This window comes from Eptatretus burgeri, chromosome 10 (genome assembly GCF_056783735.1).
Source record: "Eptatretus burgeri isolate ZD-2024b chromosome 10, Ebu_testis_v1, whole genome shotgun sequence".
Taxonomy (NCBI): domain Eukaryota; kingdom Metazoa; phylum Chordata; class Myxini; order Myxiniformes; family Myxinidae; genus Eptatretus; species Eptatretus burgeri.
Genome location: NC_140970.1, coordinates 11467069 through 11493926, shown reverse-complemented (window position 1 = coordinate 11493926; position 26858 = coordinate 11467069). Strand labels below are relative to the sequence as shown.

Below are 26858 nucleotides of genomic sequence, written 5' to 3'. Positions count from 1 at the left end.
GATCGTTTTTTCCTGGCTTAATTCTTGCCTTTCTCCTTTTGTTCCTTTGTTCTCCTTTCTCTTCATCCTCCTCCTCGTTCCCTTTGTTGTTTTTTTTTTCCATTTCCATTTTGCCTTTGCCCTATTGCACACTGCTCCTCTCCACACCCTTTTCTCGTTTGTGTAGCTCCAAGTCATCCAGTTCCCAAGCCCAATCACCCACAATCCCTCTGCGATCTGAAAAGTTATCTGGCAAAGGGCCGATGAATATTCGAGTGGCTGCTGGGCCAAGTGCCACGATCACTCATGCCCAGTACAACACGCCTATCTCACTGTACTCTTCGGACGCCATATTGGCGGCCATCGCTGGGCAGGCCCGTGCTTTGGGGGCTGACATCTCTGGGTAATTCCGGTTGTCCGGTCTGCCTTTTCTCCTAAATCCAACAAGTGAATTGGAAATGATTAAAATGAAACTCCAAAATTCATAAACGAAGCACTGACGTCTCTGATCGTGATCTATTTATTGATTTATTTGTTTTAGTGAATTTCTAACATCGGTTGATTTCGGTGGACTGAGCCACGTCCTCTTTATGATTGGCCTTAAAACCCATCCGTGTTAGTCATGTGTTGTTAGTTTTAGATATGTGGCTGCCTCAGCAAAAATTGCTTGGGAAGTGACGGGTTGAAATCGGTTTCCCCCACGTAAGGTGAACAATTAGACATCGATGGTATCTGGTCGTTCACTCTTTTTTTTTTTTTCTTTATTTGCCTCGCGTGTCACTCTCGAGCGGCTGCATGGCATGTTGCAAGACGGAACGGAATTACAGTGGTTGTAGGTTGAAATCCGAATTGGAATGACCGAGACCACCGAGGTAATGAACCCGTGAGTTCGCAAGTTTCCACGGGGCCTATTCTTGGCGAGTACGGAGTTGCATTTATTTTTTTTCTTCCCCATCTGTGGGTAACCTTGTTCGGTTAGGCCGTCATCAGATATTACAGGCTTGGAAAGCATGCGATGAAATTAATTTTGTTCTCATCGGTCTGCTCAATAATAACCGTTCCTTTCACGCCGTGAGGTGCATAGGGCTGTCGAGGAAGTTTCATTTGGCTCAGGAGTACGATCCTGGACGGGTCGGATACTCGAATGGCCTGTGACCCCGGTAAGCCGGTATTCATTTTGCCGACCTCGGAAGGATGACGGGCTGAGTCAACCCACCTGGTGTTATTTCAACGGCCCGACAGGGGCTTAAACTCAAGACCCTAATATCTTAAGCCAGACACCTTAACAGTTAAGCCAACACTAAGCTTCATCAGTCTGCTTCCTGCTTTATTACTCTTGTTCATTTTCTGTTTCCTTTGCTCTCACCCCCATTTCATTTCGGTTTCCTTCTTTCTTTCTCGTTTGTCTTGTGTTCCTTGTACCACTTCAACCCGACGCATCACATCTCTTTGATTCCTGATGGAGCCAAAGCCAGGACACCTTGTGAGTTACTTCCACTGAGCTTCACAATCTCTCCGAGGTGTTTAGCATTGCTCCCGTCATTGCCACCTCCTTCATCGTTCTCCTGTATATTCGCTTTTTCTTTTCTTTTTTCAAAATATTTTACGCACAACCGGCTGCATTGACTCCTGTGACTCGGACACCTTCGCACCACACTGACCTGACAAGGGGTTAGGTGAGTGTGTTATGAGCAATGACAAGATGCATTCACCGAGGTGAGAATGTAAAAATGTGTCCAAATCCGTGCTGTTGTGACGTCGTGTTAAATCGGTTGAGTTGACAGCTTTTTTTTGTGGATGAGAATGCGCAGGTTTTCCGTCGGAGATCATTTATTCTCTTTGTTGTTGAATTGAGCGACATGAAAAAAAAGTTTGATTTCTTTTGCTTTTTAAAATCTTTCCGTGGACTTCCCATTTTGGGTCGATTTGGCCTTTCTTCTGCCTTCAGTGCTTTTTCCCTCTATCAGCTCCGGAACTCAGGATCAATAGTTAAAGTAATTTGTTTGAGTTTATTGTGTGGGTTTTCCTGCATCATATGGCTGGTGATGAGCAAATTACATTGATCTCTCGACACAGGATACAGCCTAAGGATGTGCCTGTGGACACAACATCCCCAGTTTTTCAAGCCGTGGTTAAGAGCTGTGAGGAAGAGGATTGGTCCAACAAGGCATCAGCAAGCCAGTCTCGCTCATTCAACATCCTTGCCCAAATGACTGGGACTCACAATGGTTTGTGACATTTGATATATATATATATATTTTTTTTTTTGCTTCTTTCTTTTGTTCCATCCATGGCCACTCAAAACGTTTCCTTCACCAGTCATCTCACCGAAGGTGGACAGGTTATGTTTTCATCCCTGTCTGTCTGTTTGTCTGTGTACAGGATAGCTCAATAAGTTGGGGACGGATTCGGCTGAAATTTGGTGGGCAGGTTGGATGTGTGACAAGGACGAACTGATTAGATTTTGGTGAAGATCCGGATCCGATCAGTTTTTTTTTTTTTTTTAAAGTGATTCTTCATCATTGAGAAGTGTGGCCACAAACTATATGTAGCATGATGTTTCAAAAAGTTGTGGGTGGATTATGACAAAACTTGGTGGATGAGCTGGGTAGGTGACAAGAACAAGCCGATTATATTTGGGTTAAGGTCCGGATGCAGATTGCAGAGGTATTCCCCCTCCCAGGTGTCACTAATATTTCACAAATGGAGTCGTAGACTTTGTGAAGGTGAGTTTGGGTCTGGGTCAGAGAACAAGATAAACAATGGATTTTATTACCCAAAACTTGATTCGAGGATGTTTACCAACGTGGAAAATGAGGTATATCTCGCGTTTCAAAGGTTATCCCTTTGTTAAATCTCCCTTTTTGCACTGATGAAGGGTTAAAGTTCGAAATGTCAGTCGCACACAGTTTCCAACGGCGGTAAACATCCTCTTATAAACGTCGAATTGATCAAATCCATTGTTTTCCTCTCGTCAAATGCCCAATCTTCATTTGGGCTTGATTGCTCTCAGAAATTGTTCGAAACTACTAAAGTTCACGTTCATTGATGCTTTTCAGTTTGTGTCATTCTTGTACTCTGTTGTCTGTTGTTGCAGCAGATGACAGCGTGCCAGAGCAACTTTCTTCCGGACAAAGGTATGACCTGTTTTATTAACTCGAAGGTTGTCTAACTCCCCCTGCTGGGTGCTTGTGTTTTATAAAATGTGTTCTAAATGTTGCTTTTAAATCCAGTGTTTAGCTGATGGGCTGACAGGATGGCCCAGAGGTACGTACACTCACCTCTCAGCTGTCTCGCTTGGGTTTGAATCCCGACGCAGCTATACATTGTCATTCTGGTGTTTCACAGGTAGGGTCCCTCGGATGGACCTAAAACGGGAATCCCATCTGCCAGCATTTGTTGGTGGACGTGAAAGATCCCACCGCGTCCTTCGCTAGGAGAAGGCGAGCTATTGCCGGCACCCTGAACAAATTCCAAATTCTTATCTTAACCAGCAGAGGGCACTGCATCAGCGGCACAGCACCGCTCGCAGCCAATGATGCTGCCCCGCAACCTTGTGCTGCATACGAACGAAGAAGATTAGCGAATGCACTGTCGGTAATCTCTCAACTTGAAAATCATCTCTGAAGATGCCTGCTTTATTTTCAGCTCGCCTGTTCGAAGAACAGAGAGCTATAGCGATACCCCCGGCGTGAGCGTCAGTGTCAGCGTCAGCGTGAGCGTGAAAATGTTAAAGTTTTTGGTGCAAGTTATTTCCTTTCTAATGTTTTTATCAACCAAACTATTTTTTACTGATTACAATATACAAATACATATATTGCTTTAAAATTATTTGGATCAGACTTCACCGCAATGCTTTATAAAAAATATTATGCCGCCCCTCGGAGGGAGGGAACGGGATAATGTAATCGTCCGGTTTGTTTGTTTGTCTGTCTGTCTGTTAGCAACTTTATGGCAAAACGGCTTTCGCAAACACTATCAAATTTAATCCACAGGTGGGCAATGAACCTTGGACGACCCCATTAACTTTTGGGTCCAATTGGATCAAAGGTCAAGGTCAAGGTCACGAAAAGATCAAAATCGTTTTTCGCTCATAACTTCGTCAAAAATGATCTGATTTACTTCAAACTAAGCTTATAGTGAACGTTATTCTATTTGTCACGTATAATCCTACCCATTCCTATAGTGAAAAATGCATATATGTGAAGATCGGTTGGGTCCGAAGTTTTGGGGGTCATGGTCATCGGTCAAAATTTCAAATTTTCCATTAAAACTAAAACATGGTTACGAAAATACAACTTTACGGGAAAACGTCTGGCTCGAACACTGTCAAATTGTATCCACAGGTGGGTAATGAACCTCGCACGACCCCATTAACTTTTGGGTCCAATTCGGTCAAAGGTCAAGGTCAAGGTCACGAAAAGATCAAAATCGTTTTTCGCTCATAACTTCGTCAAAAATGATCTGATTTACTTCAAACTAAGCTTATAGTGAACGTTATTCTATTTGTCACGTATAATCCTACCCATTCCTATAGTGAAAAATGCATATGTGTGAAGATCGGTAGGGTCCGAAGTTTTGGGGGTCATGGTCATCGGTCAAAATTTCAAATTTTCCATTAAAACTAAAACATGGTTACGAAAATACAACTTTACGGGAAAACGTCTGGCTCGAACACTGTCAAATTGTATCCACAGGTGGGTAATGAACCTCGGACGACCCCATTAACTTTTGGGTCCAATTAGGTCAAAGGTCAAGGTCAGGTCACGAAAAGGTCAAAATCGTTTTTCGCTCATAACTTCGTGAAAAATGGTTTAATTGACTTCAAACTAAGACTAAAATATTCCTTATTCTATTCCTTATAATCAACATTCAGGTTAAGGATGTATCAAATTTAAATTTGATCCCCAAAATAACTTTGTGCCTTAAATGGGTGGGATTTGTTGTGCCTGGCACCACTTATTATTATTATTATTATTATTATTATTATTATTTATTCGGATGGAAGGATTGCCGAGAGGTATCCACCCTCACCTCTGAGCTGTCGAGCCTGGGTTCGAATCTCGGCCCAGCTATAAATTTACATCCTGGTGTTCCGCATGCAAGGTGACCCATCAATATGTGTGTGCACCATCCCTCGGATGGACGTTAAACTGGGCGTCCCATCTATCAGCATTAGTTCATGAACATTAAAGATCTCTCGGTGTCCTTTGTGAAGAGTAGGCAAGCCATTGCTGGCATCCCTGTCCCCCGACACACTCGGTCAAGTATCCTGTCTCGGAGTGGCAACCCTTCCAGGATTGTAACTCGAGCCAAGAAACTGCTTCAGCAGAACTGACTCTTTGTGTAGAGCATGACATATAAGTCTGATGATGATGTCGTGATTTAAACATTAATATTATAAAACACCACATCTACTGCTGCACATAAAGTATGTGGCTAATACGGCACAACGCGATTCAGAGGCTTTATCCGAGTGTGGAATATTTAAAATGCACAAGCAACGAGACAAGAGAAATCAAGTTGTCACAAACATTTTGAAAGTCGCTTCGTTCCCAGAGCTTGTGTCTTTGGCAGTACAAGAAAGCGGGTGGGTGGGACTTTCAGAGCAAGGTAACTTCAGGTCTTTTTCTAATCCACTAACATCATACGCTGTGGTTTGTGTGGTGCCCTGTCTGACTTAACACTGCCTGTGCCCCCCCCCAAAAATACTGACAACATGAGCAGGGCACGGCGGTTAACCTGGAGAAGAATGCTGTACATCCAATGATGGACTTTTCATGCCCTAACAGCATGCTGTGTGCAGTGCTGTGCCATGCTTCTGATATGGTGGTTAGTAGTTTTTCAATGCCTCTCTCCTTTTTAGTCTGGACCGTACAACGAGCCCAAAAGCAGGCCAGTTACACCACAAGGCATCTTATAGGCTGCAGGAAAATCGGTCAAATATATCTTACCATGCCGAATATGTGGCACCAGGCCACGGTACAACTCCAACAACTAAAGCTGGAGCACGGAACCCTCAAGGACATCAACAGTCTAACTTTAGTCTGGCTGCTGAAAGGCCGGATGTAGAAGATTCTCTGCGTACACCAACAAAAGGATTGACTGTCAGATTCGCCATGAACTCTGTGAATGATCCAACAGCTTCTCCCACCACATTTGTCCCACCTCTGAAACCAGCCAAGACCATACGCCATGTTGATGCTCCACATTCTAAAACGACTGCTCACATCAGCACCCATCCCATTACTCGCACCGTTACCCATCCTGTATCTCGACCTGTGCGGAAGCAGCCCTCTACGACAATGCCATGTGCTACCCTGAATCCCAGCAAGTCTTTAACGGCTTACCACAGTGCCTCAGCTGTGAGTAATCCACCTTGGTTAACTGAAAAAACTGTGACTCCTGCATGTTCCACCGCCAATACTTCCACTGCTGCTGCAGCATCTTCATTCCTCGCTCACAAAAACTGGTCCCTTCCCTTCTCTCCTGACGGTCTAGCCAATGTTCCAGATGCATCTGCCAGCCTTGGCAGGAGGTATTTCCATTTCATGGAGCTTTATCTTTGTTCTGCTTTTCTCTTGTTATTGTATTTCTTTCTATTGTTTCCTCTTTGCCATACACATTTGTGTTTGAGTTTTCTTATGCTTCCCTTTCATGTATTCTTTCATCCCAATTTATCATTTCCTGCTATTTCTGCTGCTTTTCTGCCTCTTCATCTCTCACCTCCTCATTCCTCAGCCAAAATGAGATGCTTTCACAAGTAGGGGGCACACAGCCCACTCACCCATCCTCGGAACCTGCCGTTCGCCTCGCTGCCGCCACCATCTCTGCCGCCATTGCGGCGCAAGCACGGTAATCTTTCAGAAATGCTCTTGTTCAGAGGAAGATCTTTAGATCAGAAAACAGGTCTTTCGTTTGGTAATGAATAATCTGTCTTTGCAAATATAGTTACCAACTACTATTGCAACAAAAAAAACATTTCCCTTCTTGATATTGCTTTCTTTCCTGTTTTCCTTATTTCTGCTTTCCTGTACCCCTGCTCCCCTTACCACCTGCCCACCATTACTGCTCACTGACTGTGCCACTCTGCAGTGTTTTCAAAGGATCTCTCCTCAATGCGAATAGTCCATCAACAGCCGTCATTGCTTATCATCTCGCACCTGGCCAGCAACAGAGGTCTGGAACTAACGTCGTGCATTTTGGACCTGGCACTCACTACTTAAAGCCCGTATAATGCACAATGTGTTCACCTTTTGCAAACCAGGTTTCTTCACCTCTGCTGCCAACAATAGTGAATGTTCTTCGAGGTCCTGCTGTGAAATGCGATTTTTGTCAGCCCCTGTGAACACGTACAAGATTCTTGTTCTATCGTGCAATTGTGGAGGTAATCTCACCAACCGTTTCCTCTTCACCTCCATTAATCCGACAGGGTGATGCAGATTTAGCACAGCTACCTTTGAGTTGTCTCATCTGGGTTTGATTCCCGACGCGAGTATGAACTGTCGGGTTGGCGTTTTACATGCGGGGCGCTGCATCACAAAGTGCGCCGTCCATCCAATGGACGTTGAGCTGGGGATCTGTCTGCTAGCATCATCCACGAGACGTTAAAGAACCCATCGTGTCTTATACAGAGTAGGTGAGTTATCACCGGCACCCTGTCCAAGTTAAAAATTCCGTCCCGAAAGAGCTTCAGTTTAGCACGAGGCCAAGCCATCCAGTTCATGAAACACTTCATCGATCAGAACGAATCTATATCCTGTGGTTGAGCACCGCAAGAAGGTGAGATGAAGTTGGGTCATTAAATAATTAGTCGTAGTCTCCTCTTCACTTTACTTTGTTCTCGCTTTATCTCAAGGCAACACGAGTGTAATTTCCAATCTAATCCTTCTCTGATGCCAATAAAGAAAATAAAAGTTGCTGTGTCCTTTCCTGTGCAGGAATCTTTATTTTTGTCATTTCATCAAAAGTTTTATTGAGAATCAAACACTACCCAAAATTTTCCACCGCCATTTCAGACATGATCTTAAGAAGTTGTGCAGAACAAGAGGTGCTATCGGTGGAGCATAATTCAATTATATGGGAAATTGCAAGAGTAAGTCGATAAGTGAAGCTGATAAATATAGATGAACATTGAGCATGGGAATTGAAAAGACCAGTTAGCCAAAGCTAACTAGAAAAGACCAGTTAGCCATGACTCGGTCGATAACTCTGAAGTGACTGCTTTCAGAAGTTTCATGCAGAGTAAAAGGTGAAAACGAGGAAATAATTTAGCTGTGGTACAGGCTTGGGGTCGCCTCCCCTCCACCCCCTTCTTTCTCAAAAAAATCTTGTGGGATCTTTGATGATGTGCAAACCAGTTCAAGAGAGGACACTCACCCCAATATGTACCCGAAATTGTTGTGCTGCATGATGCAACATCATGCTTTTGTAGCACCAGAGCAGCAAGCAGGAGATTGAAAGAGGTCTCATCAAAGACGGAAATCCAAAAGGGGAAGTGTGAAGGTCAGCATTGTAAGCATTAGTCTTGCATGCGAGTTTAAAGAAAGGTGGTCGACGAATACAGAATTTTTCTTTATTTTCAAAACGAGCATAATCATCATGAAATTTTTAGACCATAACAATGATGGCTATTGAACTGAAATCGGCCTCAGTGTTGCAATGGTTCGGGTGTCTGGAAGGTCGGTGGTGCAGACCCTGGTCGAGTCGTACCAAAGACTTTAATTATAGTACATGCTGCTTCCTTGCTTGATGCTCAGTATTTGAAAAGCAGCGAGCAAGAAAAAGCAACCATAGGTTGGCAACCATTGCACAGACTTTCTGGGCGTAATGGCCTCTGACGTTAAAGTTCCTTGGAAGGGAGTGCATATTGGCTTATCTGGAATTGATATTCCAGAGAAGGTATTGTTATCGTGCACCATCCACCATCCGTCCGTCCGTCCATCCGTCTCCTATTTCGATTTCTCTGGCCAAACTCCTGGGCCGATCCGGCTTAGATTTGGCAGCAACATTCCTCTCCTGACTGGTAACAGGAATTACAAAGCTCGTTCCAGTCACATGACTTTAAGGAGGTCAAAATGGCCGACATAGTAAATTTGTTCAAAAATCTTCTCCAGACCCACCAGTCAGAATGTTACCAAATTTGGGTTACAGCATTAGGACAGGGTCCTGATGTTAAATTGTGGAGGCCATACCGATCACATGACTGGAATTGTGACAAAATGGTTGTCCCACAAATTCCTTCCAAAATCTTGTTCTCCTGATTCACCACTAAGAATGCAACAAAATTTGGGTTGCAACATTAGGCTAGGGTAGGGGTTCTAATTATATTGTGGAAGTTTTGCCGATCATGTGACCAGAAGTGCAAAGATGGATGCTTTTGTTAACTTTTGGGAAAATTGCATTAATTCCTTAAAAAAAAAATCTTCTCCAGACCCACCAGTCGGAATGCTACCAAATTTGGGCTACAACATTAGCACAGGGTCCTGATGTTAAATTGTTGAGGTCATGCTGATCACATGACTGGAAGTGTGTCAAAAGGGCAGACTGAGTAAATGTTTGGTAAAATTGTGTAAATTCCTTCATCTTCCTTCCTCTCCAGACTCACCAGTCAGAATGCTATCAAATTTCGGTTACAACCTTTGGCCAGGGCCCAGATAAACACCATGTTCAGTGGTACAGCGTGGTCCAAAATTACGTGCAACTTTTCAAATGGTTTTCATCAACTTACAAATGTGACCTTGTTATTTTCATGTCATCTAAATAACAATGTTTAATATATATATATATATATATATATATATATATATATATATATATATATATATATATATATATATACATTATATATGTTTTTTTTCCATTGAAGTTTCAATCATGTTGAACAATTTCTCTATGCACCAGTGGATGCTAATTTTAGAGAAGTTTTTTGCGACAAAGTCGTCTGCTTCTATACAAAGGCAGTTTTGTGGTGTCTACCAAATGCAAGAATTCCATTATACAAAACCATCAAACATATTGTTGAAAGGTTTAGAAACACTGGAACTGTGAAAGACCAAATTATAGGATGCAGTTGTCGAAAACCTTCAGTGAGAACACCCGGCAAGACAGAGGCTGTAAGGAAGCTTTGCAGGCTTCTTCGAAAAAGTCAACACGCCAACTTACACAGCTGGTGGGAACTTCTCGCACAAGAGGGAAGCAAGACATCACTATGGATTCAGTCATTTTTCAGCAAGACATTTCACTACTACAAAACATCTTATGGTGCTTTGGAGTTTTTGAGATGATGTTTCCTGGGTCATCGACTCATTTCTCAACAGACTGACTACCCATGCCCTTCCTACTCCTCGGATCTGTCTCATCCCAACGACTGCCAATGGGGGTCCCTCGAAGCTAAAGTCTACGAAAACGATCCACGCACACTGCCGGAGTTGAAAAATAACATCAGACGGGAAAATCAGATGCATACCAGCTCCAGTTCTCAACCGAGCTGTCGACAACTTCGGTGTCCGTGTTGTAGCTGTCATCCAGAGGCAAAGTGTTTGGATTGAGCAGTTCATAAACTACTCATGATATCGCTCCTGATTGCTTGTTGAAGTAATTATTATCACTATACTCAACAAAAAAATATTAACTAATCCTGTGTATTATTAGATTAAAGCAAACAAAATCGACCAATGATATATATATATATATATATATATATATATATATATATATATATATATATATATATATATATATATATATATATTGCATTTATTAAATAATAGGTTGCTGATCATTTTTGGACCACCCTGTAAACCTGTAACTTTTTTTGTTGTAACTTTTCAGGTTCCTTTGATGTACCACTTTCTGGTCACAAAAAGTACTCAAAACCTGCAAGTTTTTCATTGATCTTATACTTTGGTGACTGTTGTACTGACTCAAACCAGGAGCTTTCCAATCAGTTCAGTCCAGATTTACAGCCATCAACTTGTTTGGATTCGAAAATTTGACTTTAACTTTTAAGAAAATTTAACTTTTTAAAATTATGTTCAAATATAATGGTGGATTATCATGTTTTTACACAATAGTCATCAAGTTTGATCTTCCCTGTGACTTGTACAGGGATTGATTTGGCCATTCCAGAAATTGGCTGCAAGGAAAAATATTCACTTTAATAAGATACTCGAATGGGTATCGACGTTTGCCAGAGTTTCCTCATACCAATTACTATTTGCTTGTAATAATCGTTATAATCCCTGTTTATTTTATTTTAATGACATGCAGCGGAATAGCCCATAAATTAATGTGATTGTCTCTGCACTGACTGGTGGAGTCCCACATTGTTTGTATTGTGTGCTCATGTCCTTTTCCAGCCAAATTGGACGGAACATCTCTGCTATAGGCCATCTGTTCACATTGTTTTAAACTTCATTGATTGGAATGACAAAGTTGTATTAATTTTTTTTTAATTTTTTGATGTTGATCTCCTGATCATGGAGGAGTTTATATATATATATATATATATATATATATATATATATATATATATATATATATATATATATATGGCATACCACACGCATGTCTTGCACACAGGTGGAAAGAGAGGTGGTCAGTCGTAGATGTCGATGTAGTTTTACATGAATTACAAGGACGATAGGAAACGATCTGGGTTGTGCCAAAACATATGGTCGATGGGATTAGAACATTGGTTCCCTGCATCATGAGCCATGGGATCAGGTGAGAAGACTTAGCAGACCAACCCAACCAAATCCATTCTGTTTTCCGTATGTGCAGAGGCCTGACTCCACCGCAGGGTGCTGCCAAAGAAGCCTTCAACCAGGACAGCAATTTGGAATTTTGCCAGTGTACCGGCATATACTGGTCTGCTCATTTCAATAATATGGGATATTTAACATCCACAAGTGAATGCTGGCAGACATTCCAGTTGGCTCAACATCCTCCCCCAAGTGTGATGTACTATTTCTTTCATTCCTTGCCTGCGAAGGCACCCATGTGACAGTTTATAGTCAGGCCGCAAATCTAATCCAGACTGCACACATTGAAGTTGAGTCTTCTATTCGCCTTGTGCTAATTCCTTCAAAGACAGTTTATCTGAGGACTTGTCAATGGCATTAGCTGGCTGTCGGTTAAAGATCCATGGTGTCTTTCCACGAAGAGTAGGGAATTTTATTGCCAGCATGCTGAACAAGTTCCAGATTCCAGTTATGTGATGTTCTGGAGCATTGCGTCAGTGGCACATCCGTGGTTCAGTAATAATCCAATCATCAGGCTGAATCCTGGCCAAATAGGCAATCTCTAACGCCGATAACACTTGATAGGTGTGTAGTGTTCAAAAGTTTCACATAAGTAATGGCATCATCCAATGGCAACAGGACAATCGACCACTGCTGGGAAAATGTTTGACACGGCGTGGAAACCACTTCGAAAGGCCAACATTTCTGCCGATAGTTTTGCTGGTGTAGGATTCCTTAATGGTTGAAGGAAAGGTTTGATTTCCCCCCCCTCCCCATGATGTATTTACACAAGAGCTTCAGTGATGGAAAGAATGGCATTTGTCACAAGAGTGAGCAGGAGGACCCAGAAGACTCATAAGGCACATGATGTTGGGAGTCCACGCAGCTGAACCTTCCCTCAACAGAGGTTTTAAGCTGAATCGAGGATTCCATCAGGGTGGTTTCAGATGTACTTGCATCGGAATAACTGAGGGAAAGTCTCCACCATGAAACAAAACTCTTGCACATCAATTGCATCATAGTAAACCATCGATGTACAACATACTTGCAAATCACAGAAATAGCCCGACCTGTCGGTGGAGAATCGTTCATAACTTAGCTAATGGATAACCGTGCCAGTTTGTAATGCAAGGCAATATGTCGTTAATAGTCTCGATATCCTTATTCTGATGTGTACTTGTTTATCACTGACTCCCTTGACCTCACTTTTGTTACCATTGAACCCTGTCAGACCAGAACCTCAGCCCGTTGCTACTGCAACCGTTGCTGTGAAAACCGTATCTCGGAAACCTCCAGTGACCAGCCCTGCTCGACAACCCGCTGGACCCTCCACCAGCAAGAATGGTATGTCTGGCTCTGCATTTGCAAAATCACACTCGTGAGGCATCACAACTGTGTACAGGCATTGATTTTGAAGCTTTCAGTCCTCGTGAACAGGAAGCGGGATATTCATCGAAGCTTCTGTTGATTCCAATTTTTTTTTTTATGTTAATTTTATAATTTTGTAATCTGGCAGCGTGGAAATGACAAGTCGGCTCAAAAGGTAGCGTTCTTGTATAGCTTTCATCCTGGTGCATTGTAGGCAAAGCGTTGTACCAATGAGTGTGCTCCCCTTGCCCTTCAAAATTGGATGTTAAACCAGTTGATCTCATCTGCCAGTATTTGTTTGTGATGTAAAGAATGTCACATTACCTCTCGAGGAGAGTAGGCTGCAGTGTGCTGGTATAACTCTTCCCCAGGTTGAGACGAGGTGTTTAAGCGCCTACGCACCCTCCACCCCCCTCCCCCTTTTCAGTGGAATACCTGTCCGGGGTTAATTTGCAGCTCATGACCTGTCAACTGGTGAGAGGCACACTGATTTCCATCCCTCTCCTATCCCAGAGAGTGATAGACTTGCAATCAAGCAATGTTAACTTCTCATCTTCTGATAAAGGTGCTCTAAGTGAAATCTCACACTAGGGGGAACCAAAGGTCCGTAGTTTACATTCATTAATGTATCCTTCCGCAACAAAACCAGAAAGTGAGCCAATAAAACGTCCTTACATTTACAATTCTGCTTTTCATTAGAGTAAAGATTTTGTTGTTCTTTTGCTGTAACTTACATTATCAATTTAAACATTTACATGAGCTCCGACTGACCGACCGATCATCCGTCCACATACTTTTGTATGCCTGATATTTCAAAAACCGTCGAACATTTCGCTTACATATTGCAGATATCTATTGATCATGACGTTATCTCAACATTTTGTTGCCATGGTAACCATCTGAGTAACTTGGCTTGTGTACGCGACATTTCAAACACCGTTGAACACTTAGCTTTCATATTAAACAGATCTATTACTCGTACGACGCAAAAGACAGGGGCCCGAGAGTATCGGCTCTTTGCTGTCGTACGCATGAAGAAATTCTGAACCCCTCTTTCTGATTCTACACATGCTGTATTAATTGTTCCTTTCCCCAAAACAATCACTGTGTGTGTGTGTGTGTGTGTGTGTGTGTGTGTGTGTGTGTGTGTGTGTGTGTGTGTGTGTGTGTGTGTGTGTGTGTGTGTGTGTGTGTGTGTGTGTGTGTGTTTGTGTGTGTGTGTGTGTGCGCGCGCGTGCTTGTAATGGTTCAAAGGGCTTGATGTGGGTAAATGTGATTGTGAGGGATCTCAGCTGCTTTACCAAAAACAAAAATAATCATTCTGCTTTAGCTCTTCCATGAGTTTCAATCATGCGAAAAAAATAAAACTATAATCTGTTGTTCCATTTTCATAAAGCAGGTGAAAGTCAAAAAGGAAATCCAGTTGAATTCATTTTTTGCTGGTTTTTTTTTTTGACTGGAAGCCACAAACTGGTTTTGCTTTATTTGAATGAATAACGTAAAGTTAAACGGCAGACTCACGTGGCCAAGAAATGGTGTTTTGGAGGACGTCTAAAGAGACTGTGAACTTTGAAATACCGGATCCATGATGCACGACTAATGCGACAAGTTTGGCAAAGTTCGAATTCGGACTAATAACCTGGCAACTGGTAAATGACACGCGGACTCACGGAAATATTACACCACCGGGCAGTGGCTTTTCTGGTCAAGGCCTACACAAATTCTGCGGGGCGAGTCGTGAGTTGGGTGGGCACTGGAAAGGCACCAGCCGTGTGCAATTTCCACGGCCATGACGCCTTCCAAAAGGTGTTTTCCGTGCACAGTGAAAAGCTCGCTGTGTCTGGTCGGCACTTTTCACCAGTCATCCACTGGATACTTGTGCGTATGACGTATTTCTAAAATTCCATCAAGATCGGCTTGCCCAGATGTATCTTGTGTTCGCACGACCGCCGTTGCACTCTTCCAACTTTTGATGCTCGGCTCTCATACTTTACGTCGTTTTTCAGAGGATTCCAGTCTCTGTGTTTTGATTCGCTGAACTTCAATGGAGCAGACCGAAGCTTGCAGTTTTTGCCCTTGAGGCCACCAAGTGGTTCAGGCCAAGCTGTACTGATCACTTGCCAAGTATTTCCCAGCTCTTGATTACCTGGAAACTTTGCCTTGTGGAGCTGGCAGACATGACTGAGGCCATGTGCAAGCCGTGGGTGCCAACAGGCAATGGAAGTGCATAATTTCATCACCAAAAATGACGTCATCGCTGTTTGAGCTCTTTTACGGCACAATGCTATCATGTTTATCGATTATATATTTTAAGTTGGACAAGGTTCTCTCCAAAATTATATCATGTTTTGCTTACAGCCATATTTGAACCAGACTGGTTTGGTGATGTAGTCTGCATACTTGTTTTGTGATGGTTTACTTTGAGGTTTTAATAGCATACATTGCATTGCTTTGTTTATTGGGTCTCGATGCCTTTGTCCTTGCTCCCGTGTAGTCCTTCTCCTGATGTCCTTACTCCTCAAGCAACATGTTTGCAAGTTCTTTGATGCCCTGTTAGACAAAATACTCAACAAAAAAAAAAACTGTCAGGCGATTACAACCACACTCTGTGGAGTAATGGCTCATGGGTCTGCTCTGAGTCTGGCAGGTCAGCGGTTTGAAGCCTGGCCGAGTCATACCGAAGACTTGAAGAAGCGGTATGTGCTGCTTCTTTGCTTTACGTTCAGCATTTAAAGAGGATGGAGCACGGACAAACGACCATAGGTTGGAAACCATTGCAGAAACTTAATGGGTTTATTGGCCCCCTCCTGTGTCAACATTTATTACAGGGGAACCCATATATTGAAGATATATTTCTTGTTTACTCATCCTTGATGAAGTAAATAGATTGCCAGGCTACACATTTCACATAACAATTTTGATGTTTTGACTGAGGAAGTTAGGGTGAGATGGAGAACAATATCAAAGGAGGTAGGGGAGGGGAGACATTAAGAAAACTATACTGTCGGACCCCAACATTCGCAGGGGATACGTTCCTGGAAAATGCTGAGAATCTCAAATCCGCGAATTTTGGGGCATTGTTTCAATGGGGAAAATGGGGATTGCCTTGGATTCCATTGGCAGGCGGTTTGGAGAACAGGGCTCGATGACAGACTGTCTCAAAAGCTCGAGATATGTCCAGAGAGAGACGGCCCTGATCTCGCTTCTGACTTTGAGGGCCTCCACCATTGTTTGGAGAGTGGAAGCAGCATGTCCAAGGTCGATTGACCGGGTCTGAATTCAATTTTGATGATCTGAGATGAGGCTGTTGGAGAAAAGGAATGATTTTATGTCAACTGCAAATGATGGATTCCATGACCTTGCTGATGAATAGAAGAAAGCTAATTGGGTGGTACAAAGTTTTCCCCCTTTTCAGATTAAAAAAAATACAGAATTCAGGAGCAATTTTGAATAACTGGGAAGGATGGAGAGAGAGAGAGATAAAGATAGAGATAGAGATTGATTGATTAGGGACACAAGATTTGAAGCAAATGCAGAAATGAGACATTCAGCCTTCTCGCATGTGGAGTTGGCTGTGATGCCATTTGAAGTGTGGAAAGGGATGGAAGGGGAGTATACACCAGAGACAGACTTGACAAGGCGCCACCAGGTTTTGGAGGAAAGAACAAGCTTGAAAGCTCATCTTGAGATTGGACAGATGTTGTTTTCTGGTTCTCCTGAGAGTAGACACACTTGTTGTGGGTTTTGTGGAATGATCTGAAGTTATCTTCGGTTGGATTTGCCTTCCAGGAGGAGAAGGCAAGTTGTTTTAAAGCAACTGCCTCAACACAGGATTCAGAGTACCAAGAGCGTGAGGATGGGTAAGACAACTGAAGACGAGATGGGATGAATGCAAAAGAGAGAGAGAGCAGGTTTCTGTGGAAGAATTGCCAGGCTGAATTGATATTGGCGGTGGTGGATAGAGGAGACCAGTCCTGAAGTGTGAAAAAAAAAACGTCAATACATGAAGCGCGAATGTAAAGCGGGTTAAATATATGCGAATACATGGGTTCTGCGAATAGTGGAACCGCTGCTGTCGGGGTCCAATACTAATTGAGAAAAACAAGAGAATGGAAGTTGGGGTGGAGGAGAGAATTGTGTGAAAGAGGTTGAGAGGGGAGAGAAGGGAGTTGTATGGGACATATTTATCTTCAGGATTAGAATGGTCATTATGGGGGAGCTGGGAGGCGAAGGATGATTCAAGGATTTAAGGGCCCTGTCACACCTTGACGTTTTAGCCAGCGTATGGCAACATATCAAAATTGATCTAAAACGCTTGCGTACGCTGAACAATTGATGTTTTTTTTTAAGTTTTGGGCGTATTCATAACGAGTTGGACGTATGCATAACGTATTAGTAACGTACACAGAACGTTTCGATAACTTTTAGATAACTTATACCAACGAATGCTTAGCGTGTTGTCGACGTTCACAACCTATGCCCAACGATAGTCTAACTTCTGCATAGCGTGGCAGCGTATCGCCGACGATCACGTGGCGTAGCCAATTAAAAGGCTGCCGCTGGACGATTTAAATCATAACCGCACTCGAGATCGAAGTGTCAACATCACCGTCATGCCGAAGAAGAAGAAGAAAAAAAACAAAAAAAAAACATGGAGTCTGGAACACTGACGGGTTCCTCCTGTGAAGCCCATTTTTATATACAAATTCCCCTAAACGCTGCTAATATACGCCATTATACGGTATCTGTAAGTTAGAAACACGTTCAGTAAGTTCTGTGGTCATCCGGAAGACGTCAAATATGTCTACATACGTCAATGTGCGTTGGAGATACGTTACACATAGGTTCAAAGCACGTTACTCATAGGTTAGAAATAAGTTTCGGGTATGCTAAACATTACCTCGACGTGTTTCAACTTATGAGTGACTTACAAGTAACGTGTGTCGACGTGTGTCAACGATCGCATAACGTGCCTGCAACTTATGGCCAGCGTATGCAGAACGTGTGAGTCATACGCTGGCATACGTCGAAAATTTTTGAGCATGTTTAAAATTTGTCGACGAGCTCGGTGTTCTATGACGTATGCCAGCGTGCTTCAGCGTGCTCTTAACGTATACAAAACTTACCCATAACATATTCGACGTGTGCCAGCGAATTCGCCAAATTTTTCATTCGTCGGCATATGCTGGCTAAAACGTCAAGGTGTGACAGGGCCTTAAGGAGTCTGATTAAAGGTTGAAAATGCTTCTATTTCAGGTTTGTATTATGTAGATTTCCCAAAACAAGGATGATCCAGTGATGTCACACACATATTTCATCCAACTGTGAGAAGACCAGGCTGCAACCATAAGAATTACAGGGGAAATCACGAAAGTTGCATTTGCTTCAATGGTGTGTTTTATCTTTTTGTACAACTCTTAAGTACCGGTTTGTAAGATGAAGAGTTTGATAATGATCAGATGTCGAAAGTCTTTGGTTTTTGTGTTTTTTTTTTATTTGATTTTTGTTTCACCTTTCATGAGCCTTTTTCATTGCATTGTGAAAATGTTTGATTTTGACCTTTTGGGGGTTTTATTTTGCGCACTGATGTCTTTGTTAATGTAAAAGCAAAACGGAGGAAGGATTAATTACACACTAGCAAAATAGGGCACGGAAACAGAGAAGCTTGAAAGCTAAAAGTTGGCTAGGTGTTCATAGAGAGTTCCAAAGATGAAAGAATGTGGTGGTTGGTATTGTATAGTTCTCGGGTATTTGACATTCCAGATGTTGTGAACACATTTGGATCTCTTTCACCGACCAGACCCCCATAATAGCCATTGTAATCCTTAAGATTAAAAAATATCGTTTTTGTACAAAGATCTTGTGCCATTCTTGGGCAGTTTGGCTTGTGCTTTAAGTCGCGAGTAAAGAGGTCTTCGTTGTATAATTTATATACCTGTGTTTCGAGATCCGCCGTAAGATGAGATGAAAAAAACAGGTTGGAAATTGGGTAACTGATGATGGCTTGTGGATGGATCTACGTACGGTGTGGCCTTACAGACGTCGAAAGCTGTGGATTAAAAAAAAAAGGTTTAACATAAGGGTAAGTTTAATTGCGACTACCCAACTGTGTGTGCGCCGTCCCTCGGATGGATGTTAAACTGGAGGTCACATCTGCCGGCATCAGTTGGTGAAAGTCAAACATCCCACGGTGACCTTCGCAAAAAGTTATCGCCGGCACCCTGAACAAATTCCAAATTCTTGCTCTAACCTACAGGGAGCACTGCATCAGTGGCACAGCCAGCCTCCCAGCAATGATGCAACCAGCAGCTAAATGCTGCATATAAAATGCTGAAACTTGGACCCCACTCCATCGTTTATTGGACTTATGATTTATAAGGAGACAATGAGTTTGTATACCAAGCCTTTCATCACTGGCTCATCATATGGATAACCGCTATCCGTTTTTGTTTTTTTAAACGCCATTTTGCAAATCCACTTGGCCGAAGACGTACTTATGTTGGTTAATGAGTTTCCCTGGCGAGACCATTTGTTTTGAGATGTATTGTGGTTCATGGTTTTCATAGATAGGACCATCCATCCATTGGGACCATACTCGGTGCAGAGCATTGGTGCTGCCGGAGCAGTCTCCTTGGCTATCGGGCACAATCCTGGACGGGTCACCACTCCGACACAGGATACTAGCAAGCTGACACTCATTTTGCCGACCTCAGAAGGATGGCAGGCAGAGTCAACCCCACCTGGTATTAATTATACAGCCGAGAGAGATTTGAACTCAGGATCCGACGATCCCAAGCCCACCACCCTCACCATTAAGCAAACACCAGGCATATAGACAGGACCATGTGGTTGCAAATGATGGTTTGGATGACGTGCTTTTGAACATTTTTAAGGAAGACATCAATTTAACCACTTAGGTAAGTCTAAAATATTGCACATTGTGCTAAAACGGATGTTTGTTTGTTTTTGTTGTTGTCAAATTCATGAATGAAAAGATGCACCATTCACTTGTCCTGTAAAGAATCACAGACCCCATTCAGTTTTATTGACAATGAATAGCAGGCCTTGTTTTTTGGCCATCTTAATATCTCGTCAGATTTCCCCGTGCCCTGATCACAGACAACACCATGACTCTAACATCTGTTACCAATTTTCTGCCGTTGCTTGCATAGTATATGCCGTGTTGTCTTGTTCTTCAGATTTTGTTTGCTGTTGTCAAGCCAATAATTGACAAGTCAGGCTTGAACAATGTGTACCCGAGCTCATCGCACCACAAAACCTTTTCGGTCGGATACCCATTCTTTGCACCGCACCATTTGACACCACGCATTTAACCGTACTATTGAGTGTCTCACTTGCTGTGGCTCTTTTTGTGGTGATTCCTTAAACGGACGAAATGATGAACTGCACCGGTGATTGCACAGGATCCCAATGATTTGCTGAGCTCTTCCATCATATCATGGATGTTCGACGTGACAAAAGAGTTCCGTCGGTTCCGTGCAACGGTCTTCTCGTAGTGATCTTTAAGTGGCCGGGATGATTGCTGCTTGTAGTCTTCGACTTCGACGATGACATTCCTGACACTTCATTTGAGGATTGCTTGGACAATTAAAACAATCCTGATGGAGTTGCTGACTCTGACTAACAGTCGATCATCATTCCTCACGGGAACTCGGTTGACGACTCCTTCTGGAATATAGCAATTGCATTGTTCTCTCACTATCTATGTTGTCTGTTGATGATAATCAGAATTATGCAAATTAGATGCTCGTACAAGCGATTCTCGCTGCTGGAAAGAGATGTGCCGTGACTTTTCGGGGACCAGGGTAAGGTCAAGCACAAAGTTCATTCATTTTCTGTGCAGACTGCGGCTGCTGGTTTGCATCATTGACGGGAGTGCAGCTTTGCCACTGATGCTTGGATTTGCATCAGTACTTGGCCCCTCTGCAAGTTAAGGCAGGAATTTGGAATTTGTCCGTGGCGCCACGAATACTCACCGACTCTTCGCGAAGGACACCGTGGGATGTTTAATCTTCACCAACGAATACCGGCAGATTAGACTCCCATTGGAACGTTCATCCGAGGGGCGGCACACACACATTGATGAATCACCCCGCCTGTGAAACACTGGGATGACAGTTTATAGCTGGGTCGAGATTCGAAGCCATGCAAAAGAGCTTAGAGGTGAGTGTGCGTACCTCGAGGCCACCCTGCCAGCCCAGCACAAAGTCGTCATCGGAAGGAGAACAGGTGTCTTTCTGAAAAAGTACACAGGCCCATTGATCTTCAGTAGAAAGAGCAACAGATTAGAGATTGCACATTTTATTAGATAGGCCGACGTTGGTGGATCAATTTGAAGCATTGCACGTCCTGCATCGATTGGGTGGCTGCAAACATCAAATATCCCATAAACGAGTCAAAGAACACAAATTATCTTGTGTCTAGTTTGTTGCTCAAAGTATATTATTGAAAGATCAGTCGTTAAGTAAATGACGCTTCCAGTATATTGGTGTGAAAAAAGATTTATCTGAGGCCTGAAGCACAATGATTTCCACAATGCAGATTTTGATTTGTTAAAGCCGATATCAAAAGGTATAGTTGCAGGGAACAGCAACATTGGACTTCCATTCCTTCCGCATTAGGGTTAGTTCAAAGGACAATGGCTCCCACATTGTGATTCCATTTCCTCTTTTCCTTTGGAGGGGAAGGTGGAGAAGGACAGAGTCGGAGCCAAAACAGGATGGATTATGGCCACAATCTTTAAAGGTTGTGTTAGATCGATGATAGATCTTGCACTACTATGTCAACAACATAAAATTTTTTTAAATTATTGCATCGTGATAATAGCAGAAATCTTCTGCAGTTTATTTTAAAAGGCCAAGCTTTGCATCATGTACACATTGTTTTTCGTCTCGAATTGGATGCTTGCTAGAAAATGAAATTATTTTTGAACTGAAAATGTTTCTGATGTAATGGAGAAGGGTTTTTTTTTTTTCTCTCTCTCTCTCTTAATGTTGTTGTTTATCATTTCTTTGTAGCTCCAGAAGATGAAAGGATATGTGCAGCTTCCTTTTATATACACAACATGGCTTTCCTATTTAATGCTTTCTGCTTCAGCGATTGTTCTTTTTAAAAATGTTCTGTATGTTCTGTATGCCGAGGCTCATGGAAGAGCTCCTACGTAGAACGGATCAGGACGTAATGGAATGGAAAGAACAGTAGAAAGAGAGTGGGGACAAAATCGAGCTTGACTTGAACAACTCAGTGATGTGGGGAAAGGATGAGGGCTGGGGAAGGACACATGGGGTGCACAAGATGGATACAGCTACAGATTCTCAATCACATAAGTGTCAGGGAAAAACTCTTCATTCCTCTCTTTCTTTATCTATCTCTCGAAGGAGAAGTAAATTCTTGCAGAAATTTTTTCTGTAAGGCTCACTTGGCTGCGCCTGGATGGGTTTGAGGGTTGTGGAGTAGCGGCTGAAACCCGTATCCAATCCAGGTTCCTCCTGATGACTCCATCTTTGCTCTTTACTTCTTCGGGTTCCTTCTAATGACTCCAGTGCAGTACTTGGACTTCCATTTGATTAAAACAATCACCCGTCCGCTGATTGCTAAAACAGAAACTGTCATACTTTGGACATCATGCATGCAGAAAGCGAAAGTCTGGAGATATCAACCATGATGGGTATAGTTCAGGGAAGAAGAGGAAGGAGGTAGACCTTGTTTGTGCTGGATCAATGGGGTTTCGGCTGCAACCAAGCTGTCTCTATGGGAAGCAGTGCAGGATTGGGATGTTTGGAGAAATCTGATCATGAATGTCCCCAGAAGTCGGGCACGACTTGACGGAGCTCAAGATATTTTCAATAGGGGTTTGTTTTGCTATCGATCTGGAACTCCCTGAACAAAGTGGTATTCAAATTTAGAATAGCTTATTGTCATTGGCACTGATCATGAATCACATGATTATTGACCTGATATTTTATTTCTATATACAAATAAGTGAAAAAGAAATTGAAAAGGAACCTTTCAGGGTCAGCTTAAGTGCCATGTTGCAGGTGGAATATCGTCAAACTGCTGATGTAGGACTGGTAGGATAGTCTAGAGGTGTACGCTCTGATTGCCTTTGAGCTGATCATCCGTAATTCACCAACAACTGGTGCATCTGGCCAGCATTGTGTTGCATTCCTTTTTCGTTCTCTTTTTGTCTCGTTGTGCTGTTTGACTTTCTTTTACTCTCCACTGGTTCCTCCTTCCCTCTACTGTGTTCTGTTGAGCCTTGTCTTTCAACCAATGATTTGGTGTTGCTGGATTTGAAGGTTTCGAGTGCAGATCCAGGAGGGATTTTTTTATGTTGATTTTTCAATCGTTTTATTGCTTTTAGTTAAATGATACAATTTTGTGCTTTACTTGAATGTCACGACCTGGAATGAAATGAAATATATTGAATAATAAGAAAGGGTAGGGTGCTATTTTGTGAGTTTTTGGCGACTTTGTCTTAGCGGGTGTTTGAGGCCTAGGCTTGAGGCTTGAGGCCGACTGGTCCCCCTCGGTGTACGATCGTTTTATTTGTTTTTCCTCCCATGACCTTCAATTTCTATCTTCCCCACTTTCCTAATGTCCCCCATTTCTCCCAACTAATCTCTCTATGTCTTAGCTTTAAAAAAACCTCCATGTTTCTCCTGATTCTTCTTCTTCTTCTTCTTCTTCATCGCCTCTTCTTCTTCCTCTTCTTCTTCCTCCTCTTCTTCTTCCTCGATTTTTTTTTTTATTCAACACTTCCATGACCTAATCTGTTGAAAACTCTCTCAAACATTCATAATAATAACACAAACAACATCTTATAATGCTTCATCTTCCTCTCTCACACATGTGGTACTCTTTACTGTTTCATAATGCACTACTCCTCTGCTATTTTAACAGACTGCTCTCATTTCGACCTCTCCTTCATTACTTGCCCAAAAAAATCCAACTGTGACAGCGTTTCTTCTCTCCATTCTCTGAATTCGCCTTTATTGCATCCATCAAGAATTGTATTAAATCGCAGCTCTGACCTCAAACTTTTAAAAACCCCAGTTTGCTGTGAATGTTCGCTTTCCATCAACCATTCTTTTTTTCCAACTTCGGTGCCAACTCACCCCTCTCATGCCTCACTCTCACTCTCAAAGCAACCATCCCACACTTCTCCCTCTCACCTCTCTCAAAAATTCCCCCCTCACCTTTGTCCCACCTTTCATCCCCCTCACTCATCCTTCTCAAAGTTGCCTCCCCTCTCATCCACAAAGCTGCCTCCTTCCACTGTCCTCTGACTTCCATCTCTTCTCTCCACCTCCTCAAATCCTCAACTGCCTTCTTCCCCCTCTCATGTCCCCCCTCTGCCCCAGCACCACAGAGCCTTTTCTCCTCATCTGGCCCCTCCCCTAGCTATTCTGCAATCCCCCACACTCTTTCAACAACCCTCCTTACCTCCCCTCCTCGTCCCTTGTCCTACCCTTCCCCCCCCAAAACCCCCTGCACCCAAAGCCTCCTCCCCAAACACTTCTTTAAAAGTGTGGACCTCAAATATCCGGGGCCTTCGCTCAAACCTTTCAGATCTTTCCATACAGGTTGCCACTGACAAACCAGACATAATCTGCCTCACAGAAACTTTCCTCTTCCAAGACGTGTCTGACTCCCAAGTATCTCTCCCTGGTTACTCCCTCCTCCAGTACGACAGACCTGAGCCTCACCCTGGTGGAGGAGTTGCTCTCTTCATCAAAGACTCTATTCCTCACTCTCCATGCACTGCTCTCACTCTCCCACGCCCCCAGGAATACCTCTGGCTACGGCTTCCCCTCCACTCCCACCTCATGTTTATATGTGTACTGTACCGTCCACCAAACAGTGATGGCTCCATCTACACCTCACTATCCGAAAACATGGACCATCTTCTATCTTCTCATCCAAACTCTCTCTTCCTCTTATGTGGCGACTTCAATTGTCATCATGCCAGTTGGCGAGGTGTGGGTACCTCTCTCACCTGTCATAGCACCTTACAAGCAAAAGCTTTCTGCGACTCATTGGGACTGACTCAATCGGTCAACTTCCCGACCTGGATCTCAACCAATGGTACTCCATCTCTTCTGGATGTGAATTTGACAGATTTCCCTGAAAATATCTGCTGCTCTTCCTCGCTCCAATCAGTTCTTCTGACCACGTCCTTGTTAAAGTGGACATCTCTCTGGCTGTTATCAGAGAACCATCTCACTGCCGTCGAGTCCGGCATTTAACTCAAGCCGACTGGTAGGGTCTCCGAGCAGCCATCAAACTTACAGACTGGTCTCCTATCGCTACTTTCTCCAACATCAACTCATCCTGGGAATTCTTTCAAAGAAACTTGCTCTCCCTCATGCACAGATTTATCCGCTCTCATCTTCAGTTGTCCTACCCTTCCTCCCGCCCTTGGTTTACTGAAGCTTGTGGTGAGGCAGTTGTCCTGAAACAACTTGCCTTTGCCTCAAGGAAAGCAAACCCAACTGAGGGCAATCTCAGTTCCTTCCATAAAGCTCGGAACAAGTGTGCATCTAATCTCAGGAGAGCCAGAAAACAACATCTTTCTAATCTCAAGTCTGAACTCTCAAACCTCTCTCCCTCCTCAAAATACTGGTGGCGTCTAATCAAATCTGTTTCTGGTGTATGTTCCCCCTCCATCCCCTGCCTTACCTCAAATGGCCGCACTGCTGATACCGCACGTGAAAAAGATAAATGCCTAAACTCGGTGTTTGCAGCTAAATCTTGTGTCAAAAACCCATCACTTTCTCTACCCACCTTACCCAGTCACACCCAACTGTCCCTGGACTCTGTGTCCTTTTCTCCTGACAAGGTGGAGGGCTTGCTGTCAAACCTCGACTCAGATTCTGCAACCGGTCCAGACGGCATCAGCCCACGTGTCCTCAAAGCCTGCTCTTCTGCTCTTGCTCACCCTCTCTCTCATTTGCCCAAGGTCATCTGCCATCTGCTTGGAAATCTGCAAACATCACTGCCCTGCATAAAAAAGGTGCAAAAACAGATCCCTGCAACTACAGACCAATCAGCCTTCTCCCAATCATCAGCAAGGTGATGGAATCCATCATCGCTTCAGACATGAAGTCCTTCCTCTTCTCCAATGGCTTGATTTCCAATCATCAATTTGGTTTCAGACCAGGTCACTCTTCCCTGGATATGCTGCTTCTGCTCTCCCAACAATGGATGGAGGTCCTCAATGCCAGACAGGAAATCCGAGCCGTATCCCTGGACATATCACGTGCTTTTGACACAGTCTTGCACCCTGCCCTACTCACCAAACTCTCTTCCCATGGTATCCAAGGCCATCTCCACTCATGGCTCGTAGACTTCCTCTCCTGTCGCAGTCAACGTGTGGCCCTAAATGGAGTTCTTTCATCCCCTCTTCCTGTCCAGGCTGGAGTTCCTCAAGGTAGCATTCTGGGCCCTGTTCTTTTTCTGGTTTTCATCAATGATCTCTCCGACTCTGGAAAATCCTCTATATCTCTTTGCTGATGACTCCACCCTCTGCCGTACCATCGGTCATCCCTCAGATTGGCAAGCAGCAGCTTCTTTGCTCACTGTAGATCTGGATAAAATCACAAACTGGTCCAACACGTGGAACATGTCTTTCAATCTGGACAAATCTCACACTCTCACTATGTCTCTTCGAAAGGACCATTTAGAAAACCCACCCATCCACTTTCTCAACAATCCTCTGGAAGAAGTCCTTTCTTTCAATCTTCC

At 43.3% G+C, this 26858-nt stretch overlaps 1 protein-coding gene across 19 annotated transcripts in view; it reads left to right on the top strand.

Moving 5' to 3' along the window:
- LOC147017947 (PDZ and LIM domain protein 5-like) overlaps positions 1–26858 on the top strand; it is a 102038-nt gene that overhangs the window by 43403 nt on the left and 31777 nt on the right. For 7 of the 19 annotated variants that reach the window (XM_085897059.1, XM_085897062.1, XM_085897063.1 and 4 more), the window contains 9 exons: positions 167–382; positions 1445–1462; positions 2056–2207; positions 3077–3116; positions 5557–5592; positions 5846–6517; positions 6721–6834; positions 7075–7158; positions 12955–13067. In XM_085897059.1, the coding sequence (XP_085753185.1) occupies positions 167–382; positions 1445–1462; positions 2056–2207; positions 3077–3116; positions 5557–5592; positions 5846–6517; positions 6721–6834; positions 7075–7158; positions 12955–13067 (1445 nt within the window). The remainder of the gene's footprint in view (positions 1–166; positions 383–1444; positions 1463–2055; positions 2208–3076; positions 3117–5556; positions 5593–5845; positions 6518–6720; positions 6835–7074; positions 7159–12954; positions 13068–26858) is intronic. The other 12 variants (XM_085897075.1, XM_085897066.1, XM_085897078.1 and 9 more) reach the window with 8 other exon arrangements.